This window comes from Phaseolus vulgaris, chromosome 10 (assembly GCF_000499845.2).
Source record: "Phaseolus vulgaris cultivar G19833 chromosome 10, P. vulgaris v2.0, whole genome shotgun sequence".
In the NCBI taxonomy this organism is placed as follows: Eukaryota; Viridiplantae; Streptophyta; class Magnoliopsida; order Fabales; family Fabaceae; genus Phaseolus; species Phaseolus vulgaris.
In genome coordinates, this window is record NC_023750.2 from 6,413,913 (window position 1) to 6,425,672 (window position 11,760).

The window sequence follows — 11,760 nt, forward strand, 5'->3', positions numbered from 1 at the left end:
TTTCTATTATTAATAAATTTTATAAACTAATTTTTAATCTGATCTAATTACTTATCAAAATTCAACTATCATCTTTAAAATTTAAATTAATCAATATTAATTAAATATCAATTAAAAATTAGTTTATAAATTTTAATCCTAAAAACTAATTTATATATCAATAATTTTTTATTATATAAAATAGTATCTAATTTAGTTAAAATAACTAATTATTTTTGCTCTTGATTTCTATTTAATTTTTTATAATAAAATAAATAGAAATCTTTCATAAATACCATTATATTTTTTTAAAATAATTAAAATATGAAGTTGTCATTCCATCTAATTAATTTGTAATTTACAATGAACTAGTGAATGTTAAACAACATCTCTCTTCCTAGTTAGTTTACGAGGAATAAGAAAAAATTGTTCTTTTATGCCATGAAACGTGACTCGTTTTTTCTTCTTTTTGTTTAACTTATTTTTTAGTTCTTGTAGTGATAATTGAGTCAAACTTGTTAATATTTATAGGAATTTTTCTTGTGCAAAGGATCCAATATAAAGCCAAAAGCAAGAGTTCAGTTCCACCAAGTTCTATGTGAAGAGTTGTGAACTTGGTCACAGATATCATCCATGGAGAAAAAGGTTCACATAGCAGTAGTTCCTGGTCCTGGTTTTAGCCACTTGGTCCCAATTCTTCAATTCTCCAAGAGGCTTGTTGAGCTTCATCCAAACTTTCATGTCACATGCTTAATTCCCACACTTGGTTCTCCCCCAAGTGCCTCAAAATCCATCCTTGAAACTCTTCCACCAAACATCAAATCCATTTTTCTTCAACCTGTCAAATCTGAGGACCTACCACAAAGGGTTGCCTTAGAAACTCAGATTCAGTTCACAGTCACTCTCTCTCTCCCATCTATACACCAGACCTTGAAGACCTTAACTTCAAAGACCCCCTTTGTGGCCTTGGTGGCTGATTCTTTTGCCTTTGAAGCATTGGATTTTGCTAAGGAGTTCAACTTGTTGTCCTATATTTACTTCCCTTCATCTGCAACAACACTTTCTTGGTACTTTTATGTGCTCAAGTTGGACAAGGAAACATCATGCGAGTACCGAGACTTGCCTGAGCCTGTTAAAATACCAGGCTGTGTTCCAATTCATGGCAGGGATCTCAATAACCAAGCTCAGGACCGATCAAGTCAAGTTTACAAACTCTTCCTCCAACGCGTTCAGCGGTTCTTTTTTGTTGATGGGATTTTCGTTAACAGCTTCTTTGAAATGGAAGCAAGTCCTATAAGAGCATTGAAAGAGGAGGGAAGAGGGTACCCTCTAGTGTATCCTGTTGGACCAATTGTTCAAACTGGTGATGATGCAAAAGGGTTGGAGTGTTTAACGTGGTTGGACAAACAAGAAGTTGGTTCAGTTTTGTATGTTTCTTTTGGGAGTGGTGGAACACTCTCACAAGAACAAGTGAACGAGCTAGCTTATGGTTTGGAATTGAGTAATCACAAGTTCTTGTGGGTTGTGAGAGAACCGAGTAGTTTAGCCTTTGATGCATATCTGAGTGCAAAAAAGGATGTTGATCCTTTGCATTTCTTGCCAGGTGGGTTTTTGGAGAGAACCAAAGAGCAAGGTTTGGTTATTCCTTCATGGGCACCCCAGATTCAAGTCCTTGGTCACAGTTCAGTTGGAGGGTTTTTGACTCACTGTGGTTGGAATTCAATCCTTGAGAGTGTGGTGCATGGTGTGCCACTCATCACATGGCCACTGTTTGCAGAGCAGAGAATGAATGCCGTTGTGCTGAGTGAGGGTCTCAAAGTGGGAGTGAGGCCAAGAGTTGGTGAAAATGGGTTGGTGGAAAGGGTGGAAATTGTGGAGGTGATAAAGTGTTTGATGGAAGGGGAAGAAGGTGGGAAAATGCACAAAAGAATGGAGGAATTAAAAGAAGCTGCTAATAATGCACTAAAAGAAGATGGATCTTCTACAAAGACCCTTTCAGAGTTGGTACTAAAATGGGAAAACTTGGTTTAGGAAAATTAGTTTTATGCAATGCTTTTGTAGGGATCTTTGCTTTTTTACCTCTTTTTTCTTTTCCTGATTCTGCTTTCCAATAACTGCTAATCGTTGTGTGCTATGGCAGCAACTGATATTACATGTAAAATTATGATGTGGAATGAGATCATTTGCTCTAATAATCTGCTATTGTAGCATGCTCCTGTGAAATTTTATTATACTGTTAATTTGAGTTCGTCTTGTCTTCAATATATGAACCCTTTACTTGATTTGCTTACTAATGTATTTATCTTTTTTTACATTTTTAGAGCTTTGTCCTTTTCTTCTTGCATAGAAGAAATTGTTAGCTACAATGAAAGTTTTTTGTAGTTGTTCTAAAAGGTGTCATAAGGTTTATTGTTCTTAGTTTTGTATTCTCTTCCATTTAATCTCTATTGTTCTAAGCTGCACTAATACATTTTGTTATTGGCCACGAGTCAACAAATTAAAATAGTATTGCACTATTTTTAGCCTACAATTCCTAATAACATACATTTTATGTTTAGAATCTCGTTGACAAAGTAATGGTTGAAATGAAAAATATACATAAAAAAACACACTTAGCTTCTTATTTTTTCCTTATTTCCTATCTTTGTTGTTTTCGTTATTTCTATGCCCAATTCTCCTATTTTGATTTTCCCTTTGTTCCTTCCTTTGTAGTTGGTGTGTGCAATTTTTCTTTTCCCTCCTTTTTTTTTCTAGCTATGTGCAATTATTCTCCCCTTTTCTGCTATGTGACTAGGCCACGTTTCTCTCTTAAGAGAATGTGTTAAACTTTATAGAAAAAAGAAAACAGATTTTTCCTTTATTGTGGGTGGTTGTAGAATTTGTGATATATGTTAGGGTGTGAAGAAAGAGACGTAATATAAGTGTATGTAGGAAGGAGTGGGTTTTATATGTGGAGGAGAGAAATGATTGAGGTGGTTACATAATTTTTTTATTAATAAATTATATTTATTGAAAATAAAGATTTTTTATTTCAAATTTTAGATAATTTTTTTTCTTTTTAAATATATTTAAAATAAAAGAAATTAAAATATTTTATTTAACATTTTTTAGAGTTTTGTTAAAATAAAACAGTAATTTTTTTTTACAACAACTTTCACAGATACATTAAACACAATAATACACTTTAAGTCTTTAGTATCATTATGTAAGAGTGCAAAGTGCAAACACACTCAAAAACTTTTCATAATAGTCTTTATCCACAGGATCAAAAGTAATGTGGTATATGTGAACTATGCAAATCTTTTTTTTTTTTTTTTTTACCAATTTTGAGTTTTATTATTTGATGGACTAAAACAAATGTGTTTGAACTTCATCATTGTCTAAACAAAAAAAAAGGTCTTTTTACCTCAACCTCATACACTCTATCTATTAGCATCATATCATTTTCCTTGTGTTTGAACTTCAAACACAAGCTATTGAACATGATAAGTTCATTTAACTGTTTTACCCAATAATTTGATACTTATAAGTTTTATTCAACACTAACTACTATGCTCTTCCCTTCCACATGTCACCACACAATCCCCTCTTGTATTTCTCAATCATTGACCTTGTTCTCCTTCCACCATCAATCCTTCATCTACACCTCAAGTTGTGAGTCTAGTAGACATGATCAAACCAAAATACTCATTACCATGCAAAACAAAGTTGTTTGGTGCCTCCATTTGCTTGAGCATGATTCTTGTATTTAACCCTTTAGACATTCATTTCATTACTTACACCAACCTTATCAAATATAGGAACAATAACCTTACCACCTTCTCAATTTTGATACCATTTAACTCTATTTCCAAACTCCTAACATTTTTTACTTCTTAGAATTTGACAATCTCAAATTTATTTCCCCTTATATCTACCTTATTTTTTTATGAATATATTTCCTACATCCTTCCTCATCTCTTGAAGACTTTGCATAAGTCTTTGTCAGCATACCCTATTGAAATTTCATACAAGTAAAGAAGTTGTGATATCCTCTTGATTTAAGCCATCTATAATTCTTTTACTCAAACTACATATGGTCTTTGTCTCTACTCTCTATCTTAAATTACTATGATCACATGATTTTTAGTCTACTTTTAGATTGTAATGAGCCAACAATTAATATTTTTAATAGTATTCCCATTTTTCAATGCTTTAATTTAAATTTAGAATACTTCATATTTTTTTTGTTTTCTTGTAAATTTTATAATAAAATGTAAAGTATTAACCATATACTTTATTTTTAACAATTCATGAAAAAAGTTTTCAAATGTTCTAATTTCAAGTTTGTTGAGATAAAGTTATTATGATCAATCACCGTATTTAATGTATTGTTTGTTTGTTTAGCTCAGACCTCCATCATGGTTTTGTCCCTAAAAATTGTATCAGAGAGTTAAGAGAGGAAGGTGTATTTAAATTGTCTTTAGTTTCGACTCTTGAGTAATATAAGATTATTGAGCGTAGTGAAATAAACCCTCCAGTCGAGGTCTAAGGGGAATGGTGGTTTGTCTTTGAAACCACTTTTCCATTCTCCCTAGTTGAGGACAACGGGAACAATGGTTCATCTTTGGAATCACTTTTCCATTCCTAAAGACGACGCCAATGTTTTGGCCTCAAACTCGTCGAGACAACATCATTATGGTCAATCATCACATTCGAGGTATTGTCCGCTTAGGAACTGCAAACTCCTTCACGGTTTTGTCCTTAAAAGACACATAAAAGGATTAGGGAAATAATATGTATTTAAATTTCCCTTGACCTCCACCATGGGGCTTGGACCCATGACCACAAGTTAAGAGCCTTCCAATAACGTCAATATAGAATGTCACTTATATCGATCTTTCCCTTAATAATTATCTTGTTAAGAATTTGGCTCACTTGGCCTATACCATAGAACAACTTATGAAACTTGAACAATCTCTCCCTCGACAATTGTTTTATTAGGATTCAAACTCATGACCTTGGCTTTGATACCAATTTTTGGAATAATTGTTTACCACTAGAGTCAAAATTTATAGATGATAGCCAGAACACAACTCTTTTCATTTAAGAATATAATAACCCAAATGTCATGTTTCAATTGAAACATGGTCCATTTACACTATGGGATAATTGATTCTAGTTTTGCACGAGTGACATTGGATACATTCCAAAACAAATGTTATGTGTCAACATCCAATTTTGTCCGGATAAATAAAACTTTTGTTTCTAAAATTTTTGTTAAAAGTATGTGTTCAATTGATTTAGAAAAAAAATTAAAAGATGGGATTTTTAATAATAATAAAAAAGTAAAAATTGAAAAATTTAGAAATTTTAAAAAAATAATAAAGCTTAAAAATGAAAATAATAACAAAAAAGTTTAAATTAAATAATAATAATAATAATAATAATAAATTTGAATATTTAAAATTAGTTTTAAAAAAATATTAAAAAATCTAAAAAGTAGCATTATTTTCTTTTTATTAAAATTTCAAATGTTTAAAAATATATTTTAGTATTATTTTTTTGAAAGTTATTAAAAAAAGTGAAAACAACCCATTTTTCTTTAAACCTAAAACAGGGGATAAAAACAAAAATCAAAATTTTTTTCTCTCACAACTTCTTCTCCCTTCTCACATTTACCCAGTTTTTTCCCATACTCCCTCTTTCTCCTTCCTACACTGGTGTAGAAAAAGTGAAAAACGACGATTATTTTAGCATTAAAATGACGTCTCTCAGACCGTTGTGTTTAAACACGTAGTTTATTCTTTTATGGAAAAGACAACGACTATTTGATCGCCATGTTAATGTCACACTAAAACGACAATTTTTACCATAATTGTTGTTGTACACATTCCCCAACCTCAGCACAGATGATGCACTAAATCAACAGTTATTACCATAACCGTCATTTTTTTATGGGAATTTATTTTTAGTTCATTCTGTTTAATGTTAATTCCCATCTAAATTGGCCTATTCAATTAAAACCCAGCCAGTCAAATACATAAATCGAGAGAATCAAATTATATATATTGATACAAATGTATTACAAACACTAATAACATATTCCTATCTACCTATCTATCTAATTCCTACACTATTGATTAAAATTAAGGAAATATGTGGCCCAACCATGTCTCACATATTCTATGGCGGGCAAAGGTAGTGGGCTCTCATCCATAAAGAACTGCATTACAAAATAAGGTTCACATTAATTAGTGTTAAAATACATATATGTTAAAGAATTATAAAAAATAATTTAAATATTATTACCTGCTCCCAATCCCTTGTAATGCCTACAAATACCTACAAGTTATTAGTTAAAACATAATCAATAATAATTTAACATAAAGTAAATTGAAATATAGGTAAAGATACTTGCATCATAAAAATTGAATTATATTTATACTAAGCTCTTGGTCTCCAACTGCAAATTCTAACAAATCTGACATGTATATGTACAGTGACATGTCAGTGTCTCTTTCAAAAAACGTATCATCCCACAAAATGTCCATAGGATCTTGGCCAATCTCTTTAGCAACTGCTGTTAAGGAAGCTATAAGGTCGTCAATGTGAACCTCATGCTTATTTTTTCGGACTTGATTTTCGACGAGGTTTCTACAAAATAAAGAACATTTGTATTAAATTAGATGTAATATATAAATATAAATTAATATAATGAAATGAAATTATTACCGGAGATTCTGGTATAATTTGAACAAGGTGTCTGGGCCAGGCTATTACTGTCTGAAATGCATCGACCACAATGGTTACCTCATCTAAAGGTAGTGGAACCTGAGCATCAACTACTCGTACTTTTTCCATTGTTACACCACATTAGGAGAGAGAGGAACGTTATGTAGGGTGGTGACCTCTTGATAGACTTTTCCAATGGCCACCACCTAAGGAAAGATGTCGCCCTCTATTTGTAGCTCACATTGGCTTATCTGCCAATGACATCCCCCCTGACATTGTAGGAGCTGCACAACTCCCCTTTGTGTTATTGGGAACGGGACTAACATGCAGCTCAAGCGGCTCAACACAATGTTGTTACGATAGAAACTCTTGTCGTAACTCTAGCCGCATGTGTTTAGTCTCCTTTCTCATCTCCTCCATTAATTCTTGACGTATCTTACTCGTCAGTTCTGCTTTGGTCTCTAAGGCAGGGGAGGAGGATGAGTGTCGTGGTGCAGCTTTGAAATAATTTTTAATTGCAACCCTTTTTCTAGTTGCACGTACACAACCAGGGTGTTCAGGTCGTCCAATTGCTTCAACTAGGATATCTTGACGACCTTGAGGTACAAAATTACCTTGAGAGCTTTGCTCAACCAAGGAATCCTGCAAGATACCAAAATCATATCAGTCTTCAATTAGGGGACTTAGATAAACATATATGTCATTTCCTAGCTGTCTTGGATCGGATATCATCATGGACAACATCATGTATTTTCGCTTCATGCACAATCTAGGAGATAAGTTGTAAGTAACTAGTAAAACAAGCCATGAACTGTGATTCATACTCATATTACCAAACATATTCATTTCATCTGTAGTTAAACAAAGTCAGATATTTCTTGACTCTTTACCAAACTTTGGAAACTCGTCATCAAATTTCTTCCATTGAATAAAATCAGTTGGATGTCGGTACATGCCATCACATTTCCTCTCATCTACATGCCATCTAAGATTCTTAGCATCAATTGGGTTTGCAAACAAGCGCTTCATCCTTGGAATGATGGGAAGATACCGGATAACCTTCATTGGGGGTCCATGCTTTTCTATTTGTTCAATAGTATCATCATCTTTTTGTTTCAACTTATAACGTGATAACCCACACCTCGGACAATTTTTCAACAAATCAAAGTCTTTCCTGTATAATATACAATCATTAGGACATGCATGTATCTTTTTATACTCCATACCCATTGGACAAAGAATCCTTTTGGCAGCATAATTACGATTAGGTAGAGTATTTCTATCTGGAAGCATATCCTTCAACAATTGAAGCAATTTCGTGATCAATCCATCCATTTATTTATTGCCTTCAAATTCATCAGTCTTAACACCACCGACAACCGTGTGAAGTTAGTTTATCCAGGATACAATGGAGTCTCTACATCGCTTGACATACTTTCATATCTATGCACTTTTGCAAAAGACTCAGCTCCAACATCATGAATCATGTCCTCCATTCGATCATCATCTACTTCACCATGTATTTCATCATCCATTGTGGACCCCACATTCTTCGGATACGAAAACACTTGGTAAATTTAATAATTCACCATGCCATGTCCAAGTTGTATAAGATTGAAGAAAACCATCACATAGAAGGTGCTCCCCGATTTTGTTAACATCCTATCTAATTCCGTTCAAACAATTAACGCAAAAAAACCTAAAATTTACTCCCTCATGACCACTATTATTAGCGTTTCGTTGCGCAAATAGTATCAATTCTTCTACTTCTCCTTCATACTTATCATTTATGCGCACGTAGTTAATCCAATTTTGATCCATTATGTTATGTAATGGTCATTCAGGTGTTCACTAATGAGTGTGAATTCTCACGTTTGTCGAGGGTCGAACACCCACGAACTCAATACCAACACGTATCAATTGTCGAGAGTCGAACACCCTTAGACTCAACACCAAGACGTATCAATTGCCGAGGGTCGAACACCCGTAAACTCAATACCAAAATGATAATTCTATTCTAACTTAACAACTAACATAATATAAATTAATAATAAATACAAAATATAATAAATATTAAATATACAATTAAAAATCATTAAATTAATTAATACTAAATATTATAAATCTATTTACAATCTAACAATTTAATAATTATACTCTAACCTAACAACTAACATAATATAAATATAAATTAAAAATAAATACAAATTATAATAAAGACAAAATATACAAATTAATAATACTAAAAAAATATGAAAAAAAATTAAAAACACCACCAACCTTGTGCGTAAAGGCAACGATGGTGAAGAGCAGTGTCGATGAACGATAGCGACGACGATGACTAGCAACAACAAAGAACCAATGGTGGCAGAAGGAAACCAGTGAAAACAGCGGTGGAGCAATGAAATAGTAATGACAACCAAGAAAACCTTCACCAATGGAGGAAAGAAGCCAATAAGAGAAACTAATAAGCAATGGAGGAGAATGAAATGAGTGAATGAAAGAACTTACAATGAGTAGAGAGCACGAAGATGAAGAAGAAGAAGAAGTACAGAGCACAAAGACAAAATGCAAAGACAAAGGAAAAACAAAAGTGTAAGTGACACACTTCGAATTAAGGTAATAAAATGACTATAAAACAACAGTTTGTCGTTTTAGGCCAAAACTATTTGCTTCAAAACAACGATTGTGAGTGAAACTGCCGTTTTAGACCAAAGCGTTTGGTATAAAACGACGAATCCATCCACAATCGCCATTTTAAACCAAGCAGTTTTGGTCTAAAACAAGAGTTTCACTCACAACTGCCGTTTTACACTTTTTAATTTCAAAAATATCACCGCAGTTTCATGGATAACATTTAACAATAAAAGCTTGATTGATTCAAGGCGTGCAGTTCTTAGTTAGGTTTCCTAGAAAAATAAAGCTGCGAACCCCACAAACCATATCAGACAAAGGTACACTAAATCAGCATAATTATTGGTGTCATTACAAAGCAAAATTAAACAGAAACAGTGACAAAGCAAAGATCCTACAATCATTCAGAAAACTTGTTTTCGCATGCCAAACTTTTCCACTTGAATGCTAACTGAGAAAGGGTTTCTGTAGAAGATCCATGTTCTTTGAGAGTGTTAGCAGCAGCTTCTTTTAGTGCCTTCATTCTCTTGCGCATTTCCCCTCCTTCTTTCCCTTCCATTACACACTTTATCATCTCAACAACTTCTTCCCTTTCCACCAACCCTTTTTCACTCTCTCTTGGCCTCACTCCCACTTTCAAACCCTCACTCAGCACAACAGCATTCATCCTTTGCTCCGCAAACAGTGGCCATGTGATGAGTGGCACACCATGCACCACACTCTCTAGGGTTGAATTCCACCCACAGTGACTCAAAAACCCACCAACTGAACCATGTCCAAGGATTTCAATCTGGGGTGCCCATAAAGGAACAACCATACCTCTCTCTCTGGTCCTCTTCAAGAACCCTCTTGGCAAGAACTCTAAGGGGTCTTCATGCTTTTGTTCACCAAGATAAGCAGCATTGACCACATCATTCGGTGCTCTCACAACCCACAAGAACTTGTGGTTACTCAATTCCAAACCATATGCCAGCTCATTCATTTGCTCTTGTGAGAGCGTTCCACCACTTCCAAAAGAAACATACAAAACCGAACCATCTTGCTGCTTGTCCAACCAAGTCAGACACTCCAACCCAGTTGTACAAGCTGCTCCAGTTTGGACAATTGGTCCAACAGGATGCACTGGAGGGTACCCCCTACCCTCCTCTTCCAATGCTCTTATAGGACCTGTTTCCATTTCCAAGAAGCTATTCACAAAGATTCCATCAACAAGAGGCAAACTTTTAAGACGTTGTAGAAACAGTTTGTAAAAGAGACCAGTTCGATCGTGTGCTTGGGAAAATAGATCCCGACCATGAAATGGAAGACAGCCTGGTAGTTGGATAGGATGCGGCAGATCTTTGTACTCACATGATGTTTCCTCATCCAACTTGGGCATGTAGAAGCAGGTGGAGAGTGTTGTGACTGAGCAAGGGAAGTAAATGTAGCAGAAGATGTTGAGCTCTCGAGCGAAATCTAGTGCTTCAAGGGCAAAACCATCAATGACCATGGCCACGAGGGGTGTCTTGGAAGTGATGGACTTTAGAGTGTGATGAATGGATTGCATGGATCGAGCCATTGCGAGATGAATTTGGAGTAGTAAAGAAGTCCCTTGTGGTTGGTCGTTGAGGTTGACTGGTGGAAGCAAAATGGGGTTGATGTTTGGAGGAAGAGTTTGAAGGATGGCTTTGGAGGCAGGTGGGAGAGAGCCAAGTGAGGGAACAATGCAGGTGACATGAAAATGTGGATGGAGATGAACAAGTTGTTTGGAGAACTGAAGAATGGGAACTAAATGGGAGAAGCCTAGACCAGGAATAACTGCAATGTGTGTTGTTTTCTCCATGGAAATCTTGGGTCTACTTTGTAGCTTTTGAGGATGAAATAGAACAACTATTATATAGAAGTCTGCCACTCTCTAAGCTCCATCAGTATGTGGTTCTTAAAGTAGCCGCAGTGATAAGTTGGCAGCATTACACAGTTGTGGTTTTTGAAGAATCGTTTTCCTTCTCAATAAATGTTCATGGGGATTTGGACCTCAATAAATTACATTAATGCATTTATTGCTTTGTTTGGTTTAAGATAAAGAAAGTTACATTGTTTGGATTAAGATAAATAGAGTGAAAAGTGTAGGAAAAATTTATAAAAGTTTGTGATTGATGCGATACAAATTTGTCTTTGCATTTAAAAATTGATAGGATAATAGCTGAATGATAATATTCACAAGCTTGGAGAGACCCATTCTCCACTTTTTGTTTCGTCTTTCCTCTCTCTCTAATAATTGCAAACACTTAGATACAAACAAAAAGACAAAAAGTTTCCTTCCTTTTCAATCAGGATGAATAGTAATTGTTAGATACAATTAGATATTATGAAATATTATAGATATTACTAGATATCTCTATTATGTAATGGGCTTAACCCATACGTTTTTTTTCCTATATAAACATAACCCTA

General features: G+C 34.3%; 2 protein-coding genes across 2 annotated transcripts; one reads left to right on the plus strand and one right to left on the minus strand.

Annotated features, from left to right (window-relative positions):
* The first annotated feature begins 413 nt into the window (after positions 1 to 413).
* Positions 414 to 2,174, plus strand: LOC137818235 (hydroquinone glucosyltransferase-like). The gene has a single exon (XM_068621525.1). It carries the CDS (start codon positions 613 to 615, stop codon positions 2,008 to 2,010), a length of 1,398 nt encoding a protein of 465 aa, XP_068477626.1. The 5' UTR covers positions 414 to 612; the 3' UTR covers positions 2,011 to 2,174.
* A 7,463-nt stretch (positions 2,175 to 9,637) lies between these two features.
* On the minus strand, positions 9,638 to 11,277 carry LOC137818232 (hydroquinone glucosyltransferase-like). The gene has a single exon (XM_068621523.1). It carries the CDS (start codon positions 11,147 to 11,149, stop codon positions 9,728 to 9,730), a length of 1,422 nt encoding a protein of 473 aa, XP_068477624.1. The 5' UTR covers positions 11,150 to 11,277; the 3' UTR covers positions 9,638 to 9,727.
* Between the last annotated feature and the right edge of the window lie 483 nt (positions 11,278 to 11,760).

What these genes read in the sequence shown, in the direction of transcription:
- LOC137818235 (XM_068621525.1), top strand. Translation starts at nt 613, where the DNA reads ATGGAGAAAAAGGTTCACATAGCAGTAGTTCCTGGTCCTGGTTTTAGC.
- LOC137818232 (XM_068621523.1), bottom strand. Translation starts at nt 11,149, where the DNA reads ATGGAGAAAACAACACACATTGCAGTTATTCCTGGTCTAGGCTTCTCC.